At 38.5% G+C, this 24,996-nt stretch overlaps 1 protein-coding gene across 4 annotated transcripts in view; it reads right to left on the bottom strand.

Annotated features, from left to right (window-relative positions):
* Cntln (centlein) overlaps nt 1-24,996 on the bottom strand; it is a 284,691-nt gene that overhangs the window by 94,024 nt on the left and 165,671 nt on the right. For all 4 annotated transcript variants that reach the window (XR_009585147.1, XM_060365802.1, XM_060365803.1 and 1 more), the window contains exons 13-15: nt 22,280-22,380; nt 16,217-16,308; nt 11,712-12,244 (exon numbers count right to left, since the gene is read on the bottom strand). Coding sequence is in view for 3 of the 4 variants with exons in the window: in XM_060365802.1 (XP_060221785.1) it covers nt 11,712-12,244; nt 16,217-16,308; nt 22,280-22,380 (726 nt within the window). In the remaining variant the exon portion in view is untranslated. The remainder of the gene's footprint in view (nt 1-11,711; nt 12,245-16,216; nt 16,309-22,279; nt 22,381-24,996) is intronic.

Here is a 24,996-nt window from a genome sequence, read left to right as displayed (position 1 = left end):
ATGACTCATGGCTAATGCCCCAGTGGTAGTTCCAACAGACAAATAGGGTACTTTTATATTTGGGGCATGGATGTTTAGAATTGAGGTATCCTTCCCCATCTCTTTTAATTAGTTTTGGTTGAAAGTCTATTTTATTAGATACTAAGATGGCTACTCCAGATTATTTCTTGGGTAGGTTTGCTTATAATACCTTTTTCCAGTCCTTTACTCTAAGGTAAAGGCTATCTTTGTTGATGAGGTATGTATCTTGTATGCAGTTAGAATGATGGATCCTGTTTATGCCTCCATTCTGTTAGCCTGTGTCTTTTTATTAGGAAATTCAGTCAATTGATATTGAGAGTTATTAATAACCAAGGATTGTTAGTTTCTTTTATTTTGATGTTGTTTGTGGTAGTGTGTTTGTATGCTTGTCTTCTTTTGGTTTTGCTGAAGTGAAATTATTTATATCTTGTGTTTTCTTGGGTATAGTTAACCTCCTTGGGGTTGGAGTTTTTCTTCTGTATCTTCTGTAGACCTGGGTTTGTGCTTGGATATTGTTTCAATTTGGTTTTGTCATCAAATATCTTGTTTTTTTTCCCATCTATGTTATTGAAAGTTTTGCTGAATATAATAGTCTGGACTGACATCTGTGGTCTCTTAGGGTCTGCAATACATTTGCCCAAGCTCTCTGTATTTTAGGCTCTCTGTTGAGAAGTCAGGTGTGATTGTGATAGGTCTGATTTTATATGTTACTTGGCCGTTTTCCCTTGCAGCTTTTAATGTTTGTTCTTTGTTCTGTACATTTAGTGTTTTAATTATTATGTGGCAGCAGTACTTTCTTTTCTGGTCTAATCTCTCTGGTGTTCTGTAAGCCTCTTGTATGTTTAAAGGTATCTCTTTCTTTAGGTTAGGGAGTTTTTCTTCTATAATTTTGTTGAAAATATTTTCAGGGCCTTAGAGCCAGAAATCTTCTATTCCTATTAGTCTTAGGTTTTGTGTTTTCATTATGATCTTGATTTCTTGGATGTTTTGTGTTGAGATATTTTTTTAATTTAATATTTCTTTGGAGTGATGTATCAATTTCTACTGTATCTTCTATACCTAAAAGTCTCTCCTCCATCTCTTGTATTCTGTTGGTAGTGCTTACACCCATGTAATTCTTGTTCTCTTCCCTAAGTTTTCCATCTCCAGAATTTTCTCAGTTTGTGTTTTCTTTACTGATCCTATTTCCATTTTCAGGCCTTATACCATTTTATTTATTTCCTTCACCTGTTTGTATTTGCCTGAATTTATTTAAGGGACTTATTTATTTCCTCTTCTAAGGCCTCTATAATGTTCATGAGCATAGATTTAAAGTAATTTTCTTGCATTTCAGATGTGTAAGGATATCCAGGGCTTACTGTAGAAGGATATCTGGGTTCTGGTGGTTCCATATTGTTTTGGCTTTTGTTGACTGTGTTTCTAAGATGGGCTTTAGCTATCTGTGTTGTCCCTGGCATAGGCTGGTTGTCCCTGGGACCTGCTGGACTTTCAAGGCAAGTGGAAGGAGCTCTGGGGCATAGACTGGAGACTGAATCTCAGTGAATAGCCTGCAGCTCTCCTCTGACGGTTATTTCCCAGTTGGACCTACTAGCAAAGGACAGGGATGAGGTGTCTAACCTGTATGATTCTGAGATCTGGCAGATCTCCTCAGGAAGGCTACTAAAGCCATAGTCCATAGCGTAGATTCTGGGGCATCCTCAGAAAGACTGAAATAGCCTGAAGGCCTGAGGCTGGAACCATTTGTGCCTGGCAGCCAGGATCAGTCCTCTCACAAGGAAACAGAGACAGATGATGGGATTTTGCAGTCAGGGGTGCAGCCACTTGCTTGCTCCTCAATCACTGAGCTCCTGCTACCCAGACACCCTGCACAATGGGTGCTGCCATTCTGGAGCTATAAACTGTATGATCCTGTGGCTGGGCAGGTCTCTTCAGAGAGATGAGTAGAACCTTAGACAGAATCCAGGAGACATTCTCATTGAGGTGGAACATGCCTGGTAGAAGGATGCTGAGACCCTAGTGGGCATGTTTGTGTACCTGGGATCTAGGTCCTGTCCTCAGAGAGGCTGAAACCATCTATCCTTAGCACCTGGGATCCCTTCTCTTATCACTGAAACAAAGACACTCATGATTTTGAGTCAGCAGCATGGACACTCCCTTGTTCTGCAGTCCCCGAGTTCCTGTTACTCAAACAACATGCCTATTGAGCATAGCCATCCTGAAGTCTGTCCTGCTGACTGTTAATACTGATGACTGAGGAGCTAAGTAGATACAGTCCTACCTATTTCCTCCACAAACAATAATGTGATTCCCTAGGGAAAGTTATTCTACCTGAGTAATAGGATCCTAGTTTTCTGTTGTTCGGATAAAAAAAAAAAATGACCAATAAAAGTCTGGGAAAGAAAGCATTTGTTTCAGGTTAAAAGTAACAGTTCATCATTGAGGTATGCCAAAAACTCAAGGAAGTGGCCTGGAGCCCAAAGGAATCCTGATTACTGGCTTTCTCCTAGGCTCACATTCAGGTATCTTTCTTGCATAACACAGGCCACCTACCCAGGGAAAGTGCCACCCACAGTGGATGAGGACTTTTACAACAATTGGAAATCAAGAAAATGTCTCACAGACATGCCCACAAGCTAATCTGCTGGAAGATGAAGGTAATTCCTTAACTGAGGTCCCCACTCCCATAGTTATCAAGTTGACAATCACTACAAGCCATTGCAACCCTCAAACTACTAAGCTCAAGGTCCTAATGATGAGAAGCAAATATCCAGTGAGTTGGTTAAATGGTGACAGAGGACAACTTTATAAGATTTACTCCTGATAGGCTTCTATCCCGTTCCCTCTCTTCCAACACTTCTGGTGTCTATCCTGTTTTCCATTCTGAATGAGAATTAAGTATCCTCCCTAGTATCCTCCTTGTTGTTTAGCTTCTTTAGGTCTATAGATTTTAGTATGGTTATTCTACATCATATGACTAATATCCACTTGTAAGTGACATTATCATGTGTGTCTTTCTGCTTCTGGGTTACCTCACTCAGGATGATTTTTTTTTTACTTTCATCCATTTGCTTGCAAATTTCATGATTTCCTTGTTTTCAATATCTAAGTAGTATTTCATTGTGTAAATGTGCCAAAATTTCTTCCATTTAGGGACAACTAGGTTATTTCCAGATTCTGGCTATTATGAATAAAGCTGCTTTGAACCTTGTTGAACAAATGCCCTTGTTGAATGGTGGAGCATCTTTCAGGTATATGCACAGGAGTAGTATAGCTGGATCTTTTTTTTTTTTCAATGCAGTTTATTCAGGAACCTTGAACAATCATTTGACCCTGGGGAAAGCCAGCCCACAGCTTAAATAGCCTCTGGGTAGCCAACCCAGGCGTGCCACGTGGGCAATGCAGATAGGTCCACATACATGGAAGCCTTAGCCAAATGTGGAATTGTTCGTGACCGAGAGCACTCACCATCGGGAAGGTGGAAGGCGGAAACCAGCTCCATCTTTAAGGCGCAGCATTCCGCAGCTCTCTACAGTTCCCCCTTTTTGTTTTAGACGCATCAGGCAAGAGTAGAGGTCTGATCTCTGATATTAGAAATAAATTGGGACTTTGTACCGATGTTCATTTAGGTCCTAGCTGGATCTTAAAGAAAGCACCAGATTGATTTCCAAAGTGGTTGTACAAGTTTGTGCTCCCACCAGCAATGGAGGAGGGTTCCCCTTTTTCCACAACATCTCCAGCATGTGTTGTCACTTGAGTTTTTGATCTTAGCCATTCTGATGCGTGAAAGATGGAATCTGAGTTGTTTTTATTTGCATTTCCCATAGATGTCCTCTGAAACGTTCCACCCAACAGGGGATCAAAGCAGATGCAGAGACTCACAGCCAAACTTTGAGCAGAGTGCAGGGAGCCTTATGGACAAAGGGCCGGATAGAAGGGCCCTGAGGGGACAGAAGTTCCACCAGGAGACCAGCAAAGTGAAAATTCTGGGCCCAGGGGTCCTGCAGATTCTGTTGCACCAACCAACGACATGCATGGAGAGCACCTAGACAACCTGCTCAGGTTGGCAGCTCAGTCTCCATGCGGGTTCCTGAGTAATGGGGGTAGGGGCTGTCTCTGATCTAGGTTGCCTGCTCTTTGATCACTTCATCCTGGCGGTACAGTCTTGCCAGGCCACAGTGGAAGAGGATCTAGGTAGTCCTGATGAGATTTGACAAGATTTGATAGGTAGGGGAGGCAGTCTCCCCCTTTCAGTGGACTAAGGGAAGGGATGGGGAGAATAGAGAGGGAGGAAGGAGAGTAAGACTGGGAGAAGATGAGGGAGGGGTCTACAAAATGAATAAATGAGAGGGATATAAAATTAATACATTGTAAAAAATATAAAAAGTATATATTTACTTTTTAAACTATGCCTTGTTTTCAATTAAATAAAAAAATATTAATTAAAGGCATTTCCTATACTCAATGTCTTCTATCTGGTGCCATAACTAAGCCTAAAACAGACTATCCACTGTTCTAAATAGTCTGTTTCTACTACATAACATGGTAAGACCAGAAATTTTCCTGATATAGTTTATTAACAAATATCTTTTGCTAGAAAATGTTTCTTCCATTCTGTGGAATTTTATTTAAGGTAGAATAGCAATATTATACAAGTCTAAGGATGGTGGCATTTATAAAAGTTCAAAGGAAAAATGCATGCACAAAACAGTGACCTGTTATCAGTAAAACAACCTGATGCTACTTATGATGGAAGAGGTCCATTGTAATTACCCAGAGGCTAAGGTACTGGCTAATTACTCTGAAGAACCTTGATACACGGAGGGCTTGGGATTTGCTTACATTTAATATTAAATCATTCTAGTCGTCAGAGGCGTTTTAGTGAGAAGTCAGTTGACTTGGACCTCTGCAAAGCTTTGGCCTGTACACAGCTAGCTTAGTCTGTTCATTTTACAAAACAGAGGTGCTTGGAGAACAGGCAACATATACATGATGGCTCATGCTGCTCTCCTGTGTAGGTACAGACACTGCTCCAAACAGCCCACATAACTAATTCCCTACCACCTACCTTCAATTTTATTTTTTCCTTCAAAGTTTGATATGTATGAAAAGACGCTTCATGCCATTTACTCTCCCAGTAGTCACTCTCAGATGTCACTATTTTGGAAGGAATGGTGAATGGTAATAAGGTGTACTAATTGTGATTTTCCAAATGTTATAAGGTGTATGTGTGCAAACATATAGTTTCAGGAGATAGGTCATGCTATTAAGGAAGCCAGGTAGTTTAAAATCTGCAGTGTAGGCCAGGAGGCTGGATATCTAGAGGTACCAAAAGTGCAAGTACGTTCCAAAAACGGCAGGGATACACTGTGTTTGGGGAACTAATGATTCAGTTCCAGTCTGAAAACCTGCAGGCAGCATTCCAGGAGAGCTGGTGGAACAGTTGAAAGCTAAAGAAGTCACCAGAGAAATAATTCCTCCAAGCTTAGTCTTTATTCTTAATTTTGATGAGGAATTTGCATGGATTAAAAAAAAAAATCTGAGCACTTGGGAGGAGAAGGCAGGAGGATCAGGATTCTGAAGCCAGACTGTGATGCACGAGACATTGTCTCAAAAGATATTAAAAAAAAAAAAAATCTGGTACTCCTTCAAGCTTTACCAACTGTTTTAATAAAAATGTTGTTAACTGAAAGAGCATGCCATTAAGTTTCTACAAAGTGATTATTTTTATACTTTTCAGAAGCTCCACATATCATATCTTTGTATTCTATTCCGTACTTAATCTGAGTAGATCCGACCAAGTTCCATCCTAGAAAATAGGATTATCACCTAGTGCTAATTCATTTAAAAGTTTATCTCATCTAAGCACAGCCTGCAAGCTGAGACATAAGATTGATTCTCACAGACCTGTTGAGAGAGGCGTAGTAAATAATGGAAGCTGACAGATATCCTCCAGCAAGAACAGCCATCACACTCTAGACTTCCACTACAGTTAAGAGATCATAGTGCCCAGTTTTAATATAATTAAAGAAAAGATAAATTTAAAGGTATTCTAGTTACTTTCTGTTGCTGTGAAGAAACACCAAGACCAAGGCAGCTTATGAAAGAAAGCATTTGACTGAGGACTTATTTCAGAGGGTGAATCTGTGACTATCATGGTGGCAGGCAGTATGGTGCTGTAATGGTAGCTGAAAACATGTTGAGACAAAGAGAGAGAGGGAGGAAGGAAGGGACAGAGAGAGAGAGAGAGAGAGAAAAGGATGAGAATACTAACTGGGATTGCCATGGGCTTTTGAAACCTCTTCCAACAAGGCCACACCTTCACCTCATTCTTCTTATCAATTTCTCATTATCATTTTATACTTTCCAAGTTACCTCCTTTCTGCTTGCTATATTCCATATAGTCCTGCTTTTTCTTTCATCTGGCACACTATACATATGAATATATACAAGTGATAATTTATATATAAATATGACACATGAAATAATTACTTTGTGTTTCTTTCTCCCATTACCCTGTTTCCTCTACTTTCTGTCTGTAAACTTCTTAATTGCCCCTCATATTCCCTATTATACTTTCCTGTCAGAGAGACATATATAGACAGGCAGATATATTTTTACATTTTAATCCATATGGATTAAAAATAGCCAGAAAATAGCACTTGCCTTTCTGAATCTGGCTATGAACTTCAAATTTCTTCTCTCACTATTACTGAATAAACATTGTGGTAGTTAGTTTTTATTGTCAACTCAATACAACTTACAGTCACTTGGGAAGAGGGAACATCAGCTGAAGAACTGCTTCACCTGAAGGCCTATGGTTTTGCCTGTGAGAGATTATCATGTTAATTGAGGGGGCAGCTACATCCCTAGGCAAGTTTACCCTGGTGTATGTGAAAGCTAGCAGAAAGCTGTATTGTGTTGGCACACACCTTTACTCCCAGCACTTGGGAAGCAGAGGCAGAGGCAGGTGGAGCTCTGAGTTTAAGGCCAGTCTCTTATACAGTATGAGCGCCAGGACAGCCAGAGCTACACAGTGAAACCGTGTCTGGAAAAAAAAAAAAAAAAAACAAGACAGGAAAGAAGGAAGGAAGGGAGGGAGGGAGGAAGGGAGGGAGGGAGGAAGGGAGGGAGGGAGGGAGGAAGGGAAGAAGAAAAAAAGGAAGGAAGGAAGGAAGGAAGGAAGGGAAAAGAAAAGAAAAGGAATCCAGCTGAGCATGAAACAGTGAGTGAGCTATGATCTCTGCTGCAGTTCCTGAAGTTCTTGCTGTGACATCCCTCAGTGTTGGACTGTGACTAGAAGGATCAACCAAACAATCCCTTTTTCCTCAAGCTGCCTTTTGTCAGAATGTTTTATCACAGCAACATAAACCAACAAACACCCTCTTAAAAACTGTGTGAAATGAATAACAGGTGATAGTTACCTAAGTTATCATATATTATATACATACCACTAAGTTCCATTTTTCTCATTATCCAAATAATCTTTACACTATATGTCTTAGGGTTTCCATTGCTGAGATAAAACACCATGACCAAAACAACTTGAGAATGAAGTGATTTATTTCATCTTACAGCTACCAGGTCACATCCCTTTGTTGAGAGAAGTCTAGGTAGGATCCTGAAGCAGGAACTGAAGCAGAGGCTATGGAGTAATGCTATTTATTGGATATTTACCCATAGTTTGCCCAACCTACTTTCTTATAATCCCAGAACCACATGCCCAGGTGTGGTGCTACCCACAGTGAGCTGGGCCATCCCACATCAACCACTAATATCCTACATATTAATAATATCAACATAATGTCCTGCATACTTGCCTACAAGCAATCTGACAGAAGCATTTCTTCATCTGAGGTTCTTTTTCCCAGATAACACTAGCCTATGTCAAGCTGACAAATAACTAAGCATCACACTATAGAAAACTAAAATAAATAGACTCTCACATTGTCTGTGATGTTCCACCACATGATTTCTAAAATGTGAAAATTCTTTGCAGCTAAATGATTTCTAAGACTGCTCTGCCAAGCAGGAAGTACAACATCACTGTGCAAAAATGAGTTATACTGCTGAGCAATTTAGATGATGTTCTTATATTTAAAAACATAGTGATATTTCTTCAAAACATACGGCTTTATGAACATGAATTGATATGATGAAATTGGAATTGAATATATTACCTAACTTTTATGTATTTATCAATGTACATAGTCCTAGACATAAATAAGCAATACCAATATATTATGAAAAGTATGGGGTATTATATTGCTGAGGTACACATTGCAGTGCACACCAGATTTTCCTTGAAGATATACATAAATATTTAGTGGGTTTGGAGTTAAGTACTATTTTGTTGACAGCTGTTTCTGAGACCATGGAAGAAGAAATTGAGGAAAAGTAAAAATAAAGAGAAAATATAAATTTGATTCTCTGGTTTTGCCTTCATAAAAATTTTAAGTTAAGCTTTTGTGTGTGTGTGTGTGTGTGTGTGTGTACATGTGCCATAATGCATTTGTAATGATCAGTCCATCAGAGTTTGTTTTCTCCTATGACGGTAGTCATAGGGCTCACGATCATGCCATCAGTCTGGGTAGCAGGTATCTTTACCCGGTGAGCCATCTCCCTTTTCCCATAAACGTGCCTTTTTAGTTTCTTTATCCGTTTAAAGAACTTCATTTTGCAATCTTTTAAAATGTTTCCCAAACCTACCAGCACATTGGAACCAAGTATCAATATTCAAATAAAACTGTTATATCTAATCCACCTCAAAAACTCTAACATTGGTTTGGAACATATTTAAGCTTGGGAATTTTATAGGACCTCTCTGTGATTATAATTTGCAAACAGTTGCTGGAGCTCAGAAAACAATTTTGCCTTTCAGAGTACTCTGATATAAAGAGCACAAATACCTTACAGACAACCATAGAAACAAGGTGTCTTTTCCCTTCCTTCCTGTCTGCTGTTCTTTATTTTCCACCAAAGCAAAATGGCAAAAACCCAAGTAATGATACAATCTAGCTCACTTGTGGCATTTGAGTGAGTATTGTCAACATAGCATTGGGTTGGGTGGCACAGATTGATGAAGTCTAGGTGGTGCAGCATTTCTGGAAGAAATTACTGTACTAGGAATGGACTCCAAGAGTTGAAACCTCCTATCACTTCCAGTTCACTCTGCTTTGCTTTGTGCTTGAAGTTCAAGATGAAATATTAGTTTCCTGTTCCTGCTGCCGTGCCTACTGTCAGCTGACAGGCTGCCCACCATTATGGTTTCTAACCCTATGGACACATAAATAAAAATAAACTCTCTGTAAGTTGCCTTCATCATGGTATTTTTTATTTAATTATTTTTATTTTTATTAATGACAGTTTATTCACTTTGTATCCCTACTATACCTCCCCCCTCCCAATCCTATTCTCCCTCTTCCCCACTCATGTCCCTCTCCCAGTCCACTCATAGGGAAGGTCCTCTTCCCCTTCCCTCTGACCCTAGTCTATCAGGTCTCATCAGGACTGGCTGCATTGTCTTGTGTGGCCTGGTAAAGCTGCTCCCCCCTCAGAGGGAGGTGATCAAAGAGCAGGGCAATCAGTTCATGTCAGAGACAGTCCCTGTCCCCATTACTATGGAGGACACTTGGACACCAAACTGCCATAGGCCACCTCTGTGCAGGGGATCCAGGACATCTTCACCAGTGGTCCTTGGCTGGAGTATCAGTTTCAGAAAAGACCCTTGTGCCCAGACTTTTTGGATCTGTTGCTGTCCTTGTGGAGCTCCTGTCCTCTCCCTATCTTTCTATCTCCCCCTTCTTTCATAAGATTCCCTGCCCTCTGCCCAAAGTTTGGCTATGAGTCTCTGCCTCGATACCCTGCAAGGCAGAGCCTTTCAGAGGTCCTCTGTGGTAGCTCCTGTCCTGTTCCCTGTTTCTCCCTCCTCCAATATCTATCCTCTTTGCCTTTCTGAATGGGGACTGAGCACCTTAACCAGAGTCCTCCTTCCTCATTGGCTTCCTTAGGTTTACAGATTTTAGTATGTTTATCCTATATTGTATGTCTAATATCCACTTATGAGTGAGTATATATCCTGTGTGTCTTTCTGCTTCTGGGATACCTCACTCAGGATGATCTTTTCCAGTTCCCACCATTTACCTGCAAATTTCATGATTTCCTTGCTTTTTATTGCTGGGTAATATTCCATTGTGTAGATGTAACACAATTTCTGTATCCATTCCTCAACTCATCATGGTGTTTTATGACAGCAATAGAAAAGTAATTAATACATCCCCTCTTCTCCAAAACAAAGTATAAAATGTATACTTACTCACCTTTGTCTGTCTTTCTTTGAAATGAAATCCCCTCATCTACCATGCTCAGTAATAAAAGACCCACACTGCCTGGGAAGGAGTGCCATGCAGAGACTTACAACACTCTAAACAGTATGATGTTACCGGATCTCTCCATCTTGTTCCTTTGCTCTTATTTTGGACATTATACATTTAACCTTCTTTTGATCTAAATTTCTACATAACATGCAGTTTTTGTGAAGGCTAAAAGCATAAAATTAGACAATTCTCTCCAATTCTTGGGCATTTGTTCATCTTCCACAGTCACATAAAACTGAAAAATGAATGTCATGTTTCTCTTTAGTTTGTCTTTTCCTACAGGTATGCCATTATGAAGGCCAAGAAAGGCATCACACCTTTTCCCCGAACACAAGTTTCTTTTATATTTTAAGCTCATTTTTCATTTATATGCCTGTGTCTAAGAGAAATATCCCTAGTCATCCCATATCTAAAACAGAGCATTGCAGAAGAGCCTAAAACAAACTAGAGAAAGTAAATATAGGTATATATTATTATAAAACAAGGCAGAATTTTAAAAACCATGGCAAAGTGGACAACTAGTGAGCAAGTCTAACAACTCTAGCTTCTTTATTGCAGGGGTATAAAGAAGAGGCGTGGTGTCATTCTTCTGCTTCTATACTTCAAGTATACAAACGAGTGTCCAGCCAGGTGTAAGACCAAGAAATGTATAGACTTTTAGTATTCTCCTCTTGATATCCAATGGGGACTATACAACTCAAGAATACGATTCTGTACAGCTCCTAAGTAATCTTTAACTTTCATCCAGTTAAAGTTTGTACAATGACTTTGCATAATACACACATGAAATAATTAGTGAAGATGGTTCTTAATTTAAAGGCTGTTAAACAGCTTGTAGACATCTGGTAACAAGCTGAAATGGGTCATTCAAAATTTATCTAACTAAATTAAGGGGGAAAAATGTTTCTCCTCCCAGGTTGGCATGTCACAAGATAACTAAACCGACTTAGTAGGCTTGCCTGGGAATCCTTAGCTGTCAGTGGTGAATATGCAAAGGGCCAGCAAATTAAATCAACCTGCCAAACTGTCAATTTCAAGCCTCATGACTGCATGAAAATAGCATCACTGGAAGAAATCAAGCATTGCCTTCTTTTGGGTTTCCTGGCACCTATTCAAATACTCATGCAGTGGTGGCTAATTTTGCATGCAAATTTCAGTCAATAAGCTCAGAACAAGACCTCCCAAGATATTTCAAAGGCTCTGACAGTATTTTTTCTGAATACCAAATCGACAGTAGTTGAAATTCAATCTCCATTTGTCAGTGCTTTACATATGCACACTGTCCCCACCACAGAGCTAAGTTAATGAGAGCCTTACCTGCTTTCACTCACATCCTCCCAGCCGTCCTTGCTGAGGTCCTCAACATGGCTCATAACCTTGATGGAGTGATTGAGAACAGTGAGGTGGCGACCCACAGCGCACATTTTCTTGGCAGCTCTAAATTTCACCTTGGTAGTGGTTGTCTTGCAGTCATACTGCGGGGCTCTCACATTTGTGGTGGTCACCCCAGTTTTAGCTCTGTCTGTTGGGTGGTGCTCTTCCCCCTCTGGACTCGCCACCTCTTCATTTTTATTTCTCAAAGCCTTAGTCTCTGCCACTTGTCTCCTCAGGGTAGTGACTTCCTTCTCCAGAGCAGTGATTTTTATTTGAAGTTCACTCTTGTCATCTTCCACATCTTTACTCACCTGCAGTAGGCGCTCCAGCTCTTTCTCTCTCACCTCTGAATCTTCTTGATACTGTTTTAAGTGAGATTTCAGGTAATCGTTTTCTTTCTTTAATTTTTTATTCTCTTCTTTTAACTTTCTTGACTTTTTCTCAAAAGATTTTAACCGATCTTCCAACTCAATGACCTAAGCAAAAAAGTCTAATTTACTCCTTTAAAATTTAAAACCATAACCTACTTAATTTTTAATTATCATTTCTAACTGATGAAAGTTACATTTAGAACAAGGACAAAATGAATCTATGGCACTTAATTCCTAAATAATTCTAAGGTGATGAAGATGGATACATTCAGAAATGCAATAATGCATCTGCTGAATAAGGGACAGATGGTAAAAGAAGTTAAAAGCCTATGCAAAGTGATACAAAACTAAGGATGTCAATGAGCTGCAGAGTTGTCTAAGATTGGAAGTTCTTTGGTTATAAAGTCCCTCCGTGCAAAGAAATATTTTCAGAGAAAAACTGTTTATAGAGTAGACGTAAAGTATGCTTATGGAGAAACTAATTGTAAATTGCATTTCTTTAACCCTTGACTACTACATTAAAAATAAAGACAAAATAAATAACCTGCAACAGTTTTACTTCTGCATTAGAAAAGTACTACTTTGTCATGTGATTCTTATTTCATATAATATTTTTTCAATAAATAATGTTCAACAATCTAAAAGTACAAGAATTTGGAGGTTGCTTGTAAATAAAGCATTTCCATTTTTCAATAAATTGCTCCTATTGTAGGATATAGCTATGGTCAAATACACTTCAGGCCCTAGGTGTCAACAGCCATGGAGAGACAAATACTTGTATACCTTAAAGTAATATATGATACTATAAGAATGCCGTGAATGAACAAGAAGGACAGAATCATTATAACTCTTACAAAAAAAGGTTTGGATTTAGAACTTGAATAATTACAAAACTGTTATTTGTAAAATAACATTTTACTAGTTTTCAAAATAGTTTCATAAGTATAATTTAAACAGAAACTCATAAACTGCTTTTACAAAGAAGCCCTAACTCTTCATTTGAGCCCATAAAACAACTAAATGCAGATGAACTGGGCATGTCTGTCTTTGATTTGTACCTGTGTGCTGGCTCAAGAAACAAAGATGAGTATATCTCTACCCTTACCTACTGAACTATCTTGAATTCCACAAGATCCAGAGGGTCAAACAATTGTACACCTCCAAATGAGGATAGTTATCCATGAGGTCAAGAGGCTGTATTTTCAGAGAGTAACAGATTAACAATTTAACACCTTGATGATGGCTCTAAGCTAAGATAATAATGGGCAGGACTATACCTTAACCAAGATTGAGTAGTTCACACCTCTATTTTAAACTAACCCTAAAATGCATTTCCACATATATACCATAGACTATAGGAGGAAGCTGTCACTGAAGCCCCTTGTTTGTTTCTTTTCATAATGCGTCTTTGGGGCAGGAGTGATAGATAGCCAGCTTAGTCAGTAAAGCACTCACCTCCAGTGTGAGGATCTGAATTTGAACTTAATACAAAAACCTATGGTATTCTAGAGCTGGGAATGCAGGAACACACTGACAAGCTATCCTAGCCTACTTGATGGGTAAGTTAATTTTAGGCCAGTTAAAAGATCCTGTCTCAAAAATCAGGAAAAAAGAATATAAGAAAGGAGGGAGGGAGGGAGGGAGGGAGGGAGGAAAGGAAGGAAAGAAGGAAGGAAGGAAAGAAGGAAGGAAGGAAAGAAGGAAGGAAAGAAGGAAGGAAAGAAGGATAGAAAAAGAAAGGAGTTAAGAACAAAAAAAGGAAGGAAGGAGAGAGAAATGGTGGATTGTGCCTGAGATGGTCTCAAACCTCCACAAGTATGCATATGCACACACCCCACCACACACAGATATTCAAGAAGGAAATTTCAGAGAAAGCCCCTGCTCCCCTTACTAGGACCCCACTTGGAGACTGAGTCTATGGGCTACATCTGAGCCAGGTTTTTAGGTTCTCTCCATGCATTGTCCTTGGTTGGGGTATCAGTCTCTGCAGGGGTCCCAGGCTCAGTTTTTTTTTTTTTTTTTTTTTTTTTTTTTTTTTTTTTTTTTTGTTTTGTTTTGTTTTCTCTTTTGGAGCACCTGTCCCTTCCAGGTCTTTCTATCTCCACCTTCTTTCAAAAGATTCTGTTGCACTCTTTCCAAAGTCTGGCTATGAGTCTCAGCCTCTGCTTTGATACCTTGATCAGTAGAGTCTTTCAGAGGGTAGCCTTGCCAGGCCACAGAGGAAGACAATGCAATTAGTCCTGATGAGATCTGATAGGCTAGGGGTCAAATAGAAGAGTAGGAGGACCTCACCTGTCAGTAGACTAGGGGAGGGGCATAGTGGAAGAAGAGGGAGGGAGGGTGAGATAGGGAGGAGATGAGGGAGGGGGGCATAGCTGAGATATAAATTGAATAAATTGTAATAAATGATAATAATAAAAAATATTAACATAAAAGAAAGAACATTACTCCTCACAAAAAAAGAAGGACATTTCAATGGGCCTGATGTTGGAAGATCTTGAACTTAGCTGTTCAGGACATGAAGGACAGAAGACTGTAAGCCTATGGTCAACCTGGACTACAGAATGAGTTAAAACCCAGCCTGTACAACTTAAAAGACCCTAACTATCTGTCTGTCTGTCTGTCTGTCATATGACATGCAAATTGATTTATGGTAGATAACTTGTCTAGCATGTGCAAGACCCTAAATTCAACCCTTAATACCACACAAATGTAAGCATTACCTAGTTAAAAGTTATAAATTTACTATGAAGACTTAAACAGATGACTGATACAATTGTACAAAATCAATATTAAAAGTAAGAAATTAATATGCTACTTTGATTTAAGTCCAATGAAAATAATTACTGTTCTTTTTGTGGGCCTTAAATGCATATCTGGACCCATAATATTATCTGTTAGTGTGGAGAGTAGAAAGAAGTCATAGTTTCTTCAGGCTTTCTTCTCTATAGGAATAGTCACATATTATGAATCTATACAAACAAAATCATATAAAACATCAAAAATGCTATTTTGAAACAAGGCTGATACATTAATGTAAACTTTGTAATATCCAGGTTGATGGCACACAGATGGCTTCAGTTTTTTTCTACTTTGCTTCAAGTTTAATGAATGTGAGCATGTCTCGTACTCTAGCCTACTATGTTAACCTGGTATGTGTCATTCAGTAGTTCTGAGTTTATAGGACAATATGCCAAGGCTATGGAAGAACGTAATTGCTGTAGTTCATGAGAAAATCCCATAAGTTAATCTACAGGTACAAAAGATAAAGGTAGGTAAAGTGAAATTGTTTATATGTATGTGAATTTCCAGTTTTTTTATGAATTGATGTTTTAGTAAACCCTAAACAAATTCACAGTAGCTAGATAACAATAAAAGAGGAAGTTATATAAAGATAAACGTTTAGTAATACTACCAATAAGTGTTCATACACTTGAAACCACTTCATTGAACCTGATAATATATTTTGTAAGAATAAATAAATTGAGATAAATGCTACAATTTGAAAACAGTATTTTACCATCAATGGTAGTAGTGCTCTATTTTGACTATAGGTTGACATGGATTATCTTATTAAAACAAAGAAAACTGTAATAAATCATAGGCCAAGTTTTATTGGCAATAAGTCACATATATTTGCAAGTTTAAATTATAAAAATATTAGCATTTTACTGTGGCAGAGCTATAAACAAACAAACAAAAAACAAAACAACAAAAACAAAAACAATCTCTGCCTGTTGCAAAGGAGCAGTCTCCTGGCCCATTTTAACTTGAACTGCTCACCTATAACTAATAAGCACATATATTCTAAATTTTGTTAACTTCTTTTCATTTCCACATTCCATCTATAAAAATATTTTTAATCTATGTCCACAGAAGCATAAGTGTTTACACATTTATTTTACTAACATTGATTTTTCTTTACCTCATTCTGGCAAGCCAATGATTTAGAATTATGAATTTAAATTAAGGATTCACACAAGGTATGAGTTCATGAGCCCTCATCTTAAAATATAATTCTTTATGGTAAAATTCAGATTTAACTTGCTCAGCTCAATATCTTAAAGATTAGAATACCTTCTCTAATGTCTGCTCTGATATTGCTTTCTCATTCTTCTCTGGAGTACTCTTCTTGACCCCAGCATCTTCAGGGTGTCTAAAGAGTTGTTCTGGAAGCAAATAAATAATATATTATGGTACATCATATATTGCTGAAATACTGCACTGTCGTCTTAAGGGGAAAGGTTTCATGTTTTTTCAATTATGAATAATCTAGTCTATTTTTTGTGCTATTATTTGGCCAGAATCAAATGATGACCTTTCCTATAAGTATTTTGTCACATAATTATGTATCTTTGTGGTGTCGCTTTTTTTTCCCAGCAGTGTTAAGTTTTTCAAAGGTACAATAGTTCTGCGGGTTAACAATGCTAGACTTTCATTTCAATGTTCATTCTTTTGTAGACTATTCCACCTTTACCTTAAAAGCAGAATTCACTATTTTTGTTGTTGTTGTTGTTTTGTTTTTATCTACAATGCTACTGGTTTTGTTCTGCTGACCCTGTTCCCTGCCAGGAGGATCACAGTGATTGCTGAATAAAGCAAACTAACAGAATTGGACACTGAAAGCGCACTAACCTTTCCTTCTGGGAAAGGCCCTGTATAGGTGGGTTAAACCATAAAAACCTAATTTGTGGAGGAGCTATGGCTTCCTCAGTAACAAGCCCATATTCACAAGTGAATTTGTTTGGCAAATCACTCCTGCACAGGCAAGCAACTAACTACTATACCCTTCTCAGCACAGCAAAAACCTACAAGTAATTTACCAAGTTAAGGGAAACCCTGTCATCAATTATTCATCAATATTAAAATTTACCCAAATCTATAAATAACTGTTTTCTTTCTAGATAAGTAACAGTGATGAAGTTACCATTCTTTATTAAGTTCCTAAATTACATTTAAGAACACTGTTCTTAAAGAACAAAACAGGGAGCAGAAAGAATGCACAACGCTAAGGGTATGCATCTGTGTTGCTTTACTTTTGCTTTAAAGTAAGCCTGACTGCTGTAGATCAGTGTAAAACTTTGATTTATCAACAAAGAAAGAGAAAACAATATGATTCTCTGTGGAGTAGAAATCCTCCTGATAAAAACAGTGACTAACAAGTTTGTTAGAGTGAATTAGGCATTTCTTTTGTCTTTGAAACATGACATACTCAATTAAAACTTCTGTGCTCATGAAATAAATAGAACACTATCCTAAGGATAATAAAAGCTTGAATAGGTAAAATTTGCCTCTTGGGGAACACGTACCTTTACCTTGATAATGATCTATCAGCTCCCAAGCTTCTCTTTTTAGTCCCCTAACACCATGGTGCTGAATTCATTTACAACAGTCTTCAATAATATAGAAATAATATGCAAATATAATTCATCTGTTCTAGTCATTTAAATACCTCCTATAGTTCTGAGTGAGATATTTATCCTTAAAAATAACATAATAATACTATATTCACAAAGCATAGAGTACTAACAACATCTATATATTGTTAATAAAATAAACACTAAAGAATTATTTTTAAAAGAGTTTCCTTGCCGAGTATTTGGTCCTAGGTTTGTTCATGGGCAAAATGGCTGTGCATGTTCACCTGTGGATGTCCCTAAGAAAGATGTTTCTTTCCTCTATACCTTTTATAAAAATACTGAAGCAGTTAGGGTCATACTATGCAGTGAAACAAGAAACACACTCTTAGCCACTTTAGTCTGAGCACCTCAGGACATGGGAACTGAAGCAAGAGAACCTAGTTAAAAAAATGACCTCTCTCTCTCTCTCTCTCTCTCTCTCTCTCTCTCTCTTAAAGTCTAAGTATACTGAAATAAACGGAAAATAGGTTTGTAAGGGAAAATAAATAGCACACTATGAAAACTGTAGAAGGGCTATGTGGTTCAAGCCTCAGTACCCTCAGCATAAGAAAAACAAAGATGGAACAGGAAATTGTAGAAATATTTTTCTATTTTATTTTTTTAATTTTAATTTTATTTTTATTAGTTTATTCACTTTGTATCCCAGCTGTAGCCCCCTCCCCCATCACCTTCCAATCCTACCCCACCCTCTTCTTCTTCTATGCCCCTCCCCCAGTCCAATGATAGGGGAAGTCCTCCTTCACTTCCATCTGACCCTAGTCTATCAGGTCTCATCAAGACTGGCTTCATTGTCTTCCTCTTTGGACTGGGAAGAGTGCTGCCCCTCAGGGGGAGGTGATCAAAGAACCAGCCAATGAGTTCATGTCAGACAGTCCCTGTTCCTATAATTGGGGAACCCTCTTGGACACTGAGCTGCCATGGGCTACTATGCAAGGGTTCTAGGTTGTCTCTTTGCATTGTCCTTGGTTGGAGTATCAGTCTCAGAAAAGACCCCTGTGCTCCGATTTTTGGTTCTGTTGCTCTCCTTGCGGAGCTCCTGTTCCCTCCAGGTCTTTCTATCTCCCCCTTCTTTCATGACCATCCCTGCACTCTGCAAAAACAGTAGAAAATTATTTTTAGGGAAACAGAGCTTGTCTGATCCACAGACAATACCCTGGGACAGAAATGATAAACAGAAAATATAATAACACCCAAGGTTTTCTTTCAATGTCCTCTAGTCATCAGAACAGATGTTGTCTTTAAAAATACTTTTAAGCCTGCTTTTCTATGAGTTAATCCTTGGTTAAAGAGATTTTAGAGAGGGAGACCAAGTCATATAATCCAGATAGCAGCCTGAGCCTGGTGGAAATATGCAAAGGAAGTCAGAAATAGCTAGGTTCAAACTGCTTGGCATAGCTGGGGTATGAAGGGCTCAGCACTCAGAGGCTGGAGAAGAAAAATTGTGAGTTCTGGGTCAGCCTGGCTACATAGAAAGAATCTGTCACATGTCAAAGTATCAATAGTTAGGCTATTGTTTTCAAAGCCCCAACATTTCACTGAATAATTAATCTATATTAATCTGCTTTTTTGTGTTTTATTAACTTTTTATTGTTAACTATTTTTATTCTTTTATATTCTCATTTTAATTATAATAAAACATTACTTAAAAACTCTCACAATTTTACTGATTTTTTTCCACTGTAACATTAAATCATTAAAACAAAAACATTTATAAAACAGCTTACAGTCATTTTTGATAAATTGTGAACATTGGTTAAGCATCTTTAATTTGATTTCAAATATTTTTATTTGAAATACTTAAATAGTAAAATACAATAACTGACAAATATCCCAAATTAGTGTTTATTATTATTTTACAAAATTAGTTTGCTATTATTTGGTATTAAATATAAAATTATTTAGCATTCATATTATATTAAAAGAGAAAATGGAATTCTTACGGTGCTAACTGCATGAAGCCAAATGAATCAAACAACCTTATTCTTGAACTGAATGTATCAATTTTTACAGTATCCTAAATATATCAATGGCTAATGTCATTAAAACTTACTTTATTTCTTCTATTGATTTTACTTCTATTGATAAAGAAGTGATACCTATATTTTTCTGATCTCTGTGATTCAATTTAAAACAAAATGCTACAAAGAATATATTTTAGTAGAAAATAACCTATTGCATTTTGTGTGTCTATTTTAGTAATTGAACAAATTTTTCTGTGATTTCAAATCATTACATATTAATTCTGTATGATAATTTTAGCAAACATTGCATTTATTCATTTTGGTTTATTTGTGTATTGAAAAGGTAATTCAGCCGGACTGAACCCACCTTCAGTTCAGTCAAATTTCATGATAGGTTTATTTTGCCAGTTTTCTTATTCTCAATGTTGCAAATACTTTTATCAATTCAGGTTATTTATTAAATGGCTCTTTTACTATTTGATATTCCTATTTTTAAATATATTCCCCTCCCTCCACTAAACCTAGCCTCCTGAAACCTCTTCTCTCCACCAGATTCACCCCCCTTCCTTTCTACTTGAGAAAAGAAGGCCTCTAAGTGGCAACAGCCAGTCAGGACAAAACAAGACACAATAAAGCAAAGCAAAAATCATCTTACCCAGGGTCCTCCATCTTGCTTAGCTTCTTTAGGTGCACAGATTTTAGTATGATTATCCTTTATTATATGCCTAATATCGACTTATAAGTGAGTACAGACCATGTGTGTCTTCCTGCTTCTGAGACACCTCACTCAATCCTTACTCAGAATGGCAAATGGGATGGACATCAGAAGAGGGAAAAAACAGGCAACAGGACAGGGGCCTAACACAGAGGCTGTGGAAAGATTCTACCCAGAAAGGTACTGAAGGAGATGCTGAGACTCATAGCCAAACTTTGGGCAGAGTGCAAGGAATCTTATGAAAGAAGGGTTACATAGAAAGACCTGGAGGGGACAGGAGCTCCACAAGGCGACCAACAGAGCCAAAAAATCTGCACACAGGGGTCTTTCCTGAGAATGATACTCCAACTAAGGACCATGCATGGAGGTAACCTTGAACCCTGCACAGATGTAGCCTATGGCAGCTCAGTCTCCAAGTGGGTACCCTAGTAAGGGGAACAGGTACTGTCTCTGACATGAACTGATTGGTCTGCTCTTTGATCACCCCCCCCCCCCGAGGGGGAGCACCCTTCCCAGTCCAGAGAGGAAGACAATGCAGCCAGTCCTGATGAGACCTGATAGGCTAGGGTCAGATGGAAGAGGAGGAGGACCTTCCCTATCAGTGGACTTGGAGAGGGGCAGGAGAGGAGATGAGGGAGAGAGGGTGGGATTGGGAGGGGATGAAGGAGGGGGCTAAAGCGGGGATACAGTGAATAAACTGTAATTTATTAAATAAACAAATAAACAAAAAACAAAGCAAAAGTGGAACTTGTGGAAGTGCCCAACCAATTTTTCTGATTTTAAGAAGTTTTCCTCTGTATATTGTATGTTCAACATGGTCCGTTCATTAACTCCTTTCTCTCTCTGTTATTGCTTACTGCTTCTATTAGTCCCCTTTGTCCCTCAAACATATCTATATAAAGCCACAGATGAATAAAAATATAATATTTGTCTAAGACTGGCTTAATTTACTTATAATGCCCTGTTCCTTCTGTGTTCCTGCAAAAAACACAAGTTCATTCTTAAGGCTTTGTCCATGTAAATGCTCTGATGCTGGCTACCTAGGTTGCCTCCTTAAGTCAGCTACTTTGAACAGTGCTACAATAAAAACTGATGTGCCAGAAAGCTTCTCTTCAAGATTTGACTTGGAATTGAGAACTCACAATTCTCCTTTTCTTTATTTGATTATTGCTCATTGCTTGAATGTTTTGTTTTCAAAACAATATAGTTACTTTTGAACAATAAAGCAAGAAGGCTCTTCAAGATCCCAATTGTTAAGGAGGAACTGGGAATATGTTTCATTAAGAAAAGAAAAACATCCTGGCAAGAGGGAAAAACAAATGAAAACAAAACAAAACAAACAAACAAACAAAAACATGTTTCAGAAGCTAGTGAAGGAGTAAGCTCATATTTTGATGAAAAATGTAAAATAGAAATGTTAAAATATTGATTTGGTAAATCACTAACAACATATTTAAGACTGAGTCAATGAGGACTGAGAAAAAGCCAGAAGAGGAGGGAGTTAGTTCCAACAACTACTGGGTGTGGTGATGACAGCTGGCTGGCAGAAGTTGGAAGAAATCTTATCATATTAAGCTGATTTGCTTCTTTTATTGAGATATTGAAGTTGCACAGTAAATGCAACCATCTTCCCAATCTTAAATTGGTAACACAGGGGTGTTTCCTATCATGAGACAATTTGGCCAAGCTGGTCTCACACTTGAAATAAACAAAGCTCCCTTCCAGGTTTAAGATGGTAGTCATATAAAATTAGATAGAACTAAATGATTTCAAATTGTTGTAATAGCAAAAGAAAATATAAATTAATCACTAATGTTAAACACAGTTATAAAATTGTGAGCAAATAGAACTAGAAAAACTGGAAATTATGAGCCTGTTGTAAGTGGGATGTTTAGAAGTTCACTATACTTGATATTCTCATGAGACATAAAGAGTATGTTATAAATCAGTAAAATGATACAAAAGGGAAAAACTAAGATTCTTTAATTGAAAGAAAAACTAGAGAACCTAAAATGCTAAAGATTTATTTTAATTAAAAACTTACCTTCTCTTTTTTCTGCCATGCACCTGTTCAGTTCTTGTATTGTTGTTTTATCAATAGACATATGCACTTTAAGCTCATCCAATTCATCTTGAAGAGTCATCCTATAAAAATTTGGGCAATTTACAATTACATAAAATGTATAAGAAAAGAAATGGTGTATGCATGGTTTTCATTCCAGCACTTGGGAGGCAGAATAAGGTGGACCTTTATAAGACAAAGGCCAGTCTCATCTACACAGAGAGTTCCAGGACAGCCAAGGTTACTCAGAGAAATTCTGTCTTAAAAAACAAAAACAAGAGATCCAAGATGGCAGCGACCAGCACGCACAGTTTTTGAGAAGCTGAGGAGCTGAAGCACCTGAGTTGATGAGTGGAGGGACAACTAAAGTCAGGGAAACATCGGTAAAGTTTTCTGAACAAGAGGGACCATCACATGAGTTGAGACCTTTAGTATCAGGTCATCGTGGACTTCTTTGGGGAAGGAGAAAACAATCTTGTGATCCTCCTGCACTCCCCACTTTTGGGCCTCCCTCCTCCTAGGCACAGCCGGCTCACACAGATTCTCAGCACAGAACTCACTGCCTGGGGACTGCAACAGCAGAGGTGGGGTTCCTAGCTCCTCTGCAGCGGCAACCAGCAGTAACATCCTTCCAAGTCCCAGATCCAAGGTACCACCTTCCCTGGGTTCCATGTCTGCCAACAGCCATATGGACTCCATTGGACCTCTTAGCCAGTGCCTGTAAGACTGCCCAACCCCTCAATGGCAGACAGTAGGCTATACAGCCACCAAAATCCAGCAGACTTGCCAAACAAACTAGGTACACCAGGTGTCAGACCACCCAGGTCTGTGGACCCCTATTGTGGCTCCCCAGGACTTCCCAGAAGGCATCCGGACCTGCATCCCAGTCTGCAGATGCAGCTGGACTCTCTAATGTGGTGTCTCTAGTACCACTGAGCTGGCAGAGCTCATCAGTCCTCGAGCATATGACTCAGCAGGTCCAAACCAGACAGTAGAGAGCCCAGAAACCCCGATCCTTGCCTATGTGACCTGCTTGAGAATGAGTGTGCCCTCAAGAGCCTGCAGAGCCCCAGATCCAGGGTCCTCCTAAACTAGCAGCTAGATATCAGACCCCTCCCACCCACACACCCATGTGGGAAACAGAGGGGCTCTTGACACATTGAAGCCCCTGCTCTGTGGGCCCAACAGAGGAGTTCAGGCAAAGCTCACTAGGATCTCAGACAGAACCGAATATAAGTAGCCTGTAGGCCACTGGGGTTTTCAGGGAATTTGCATGAGGAAATTATGCCACAATTATCACCAGCGCCTGCTACATCTACAGTGCATGTGCAAGTAACCCCTTTGATGCCTGCAAAGCAGAGCCCCTCCCACAAACTCAAGGGCTCCACATTCTCTATCACTCTGTCCCTCAAGGCACACTTCCACCCACACGCACACACTCGCCTGCATTTGTCTTTCTGCACAGGGACTTTCCTCCCACAAGTACAGATGAAACAACAACAGACAGACTGAAATCATTGGAACTCTCTCATCTTCCTGAAGAATTCTCCAGACACTAGAGAAAGACGGTACCAATCTGAACTGCAGAATCCAGGAACAGTGAAGGTTACAGATAAGCAAATGGGGTCGATGAAAGAATACATCCAACATAAATCAGGACATCATGACTTTACCAGCAAACCCCAAAATTAATGGATAATACAATTCATCAGAAACAGAGGAAAATGATTTTAAAGCTATGCTTATCCAGTTATTTCAGGCACATAAGGTGGAAACAAAAAAATCTCTCAGAGAAATAGCAATACAAATCCAGACAGTTAAAGAGTAAATGAACAAATCTCTCAAAGAATTGGCCACCTAAGTGGAGGCAAAGAAAGAGGAAATAAATAAAGTTCTCAAAAAAACACAGGCAAATATAGCCAAACAAATAGAGGCACAAGTAGAGATAGTGGCATATCAAGAGGAAATGAAAAAAAAATTGAGAGCATCATAGAGACAGGAATCCACATTCAAACAGATGAAAAAAAAAGCAATAGTCCAAGGCATGAAAACAGAATTAGAATCAATAAAGAAAACACAAACTGAGAAAACCCTGGAGCTGGAGAACCTAAAGAAAAGAACAGAAACCACAAAGGTAAGCATCACCAAGAGAATGTAAAAGATGGAAGGGAGGTGCTGAAGATACAGCAGCAAAAATTGATACTTCTCTCAAAGAAAAAGTAAAATCAGAAAAGTCCCAAACACAAAATATCAAAGAAATCAAGGATGCTATGAACAGGCAAAATCTAAGAATAATAGGAATTGATGAAAAAGAAGATTCCAGGCTTCAAGTTCCAGAAAATATTTTCAAGAAAATCATAGAAGAAAATTTTGCCGACTTTAAGAAAGACATGTCCATAAACAAAAAAGAGGCCGACAGCACACCAAAGAGAATAGACCAAAAAAGAAACCCCTCATATCACATCATAGTCAAAACGCTCAATCTACAAAGAAAAAATTCTAAAAGCAGCAAGGGAAAAAGGCCAAGTAACATATGAAGGTAGACCTATCAGAATCACAGCAGACTTCTCATTAGAAACTATGAAAGCCAGAAGGGCCTGGGCAGATGTCATGCAGATTTTAAAGGAGCACAGATGCCAACCCATATTACTATACCCTGCAAAGCTTTCAATCAACATATATGGAGAAAACAAAATATT

The sequence above is a fragment of the Meriones unguiculatus genome, chromosome 12 (genome assembly GCF_030254825.1).
Source record: "Meriones unguiculatus strain TT.TT164.6M chromosome 12, Bangor_MerUng_6.1, whole genome shotgun sequence".
Taxonomy (NCBI): domain Eukaryota; kingdom Metazoa; phylum Chordata; class Mammalia; order Rodentia; family Muridae; genus Meriones; species Meriones unguiculatus.
This window is presented reverse-complemented; position numbering and strand designations above follow the sequence as displayed.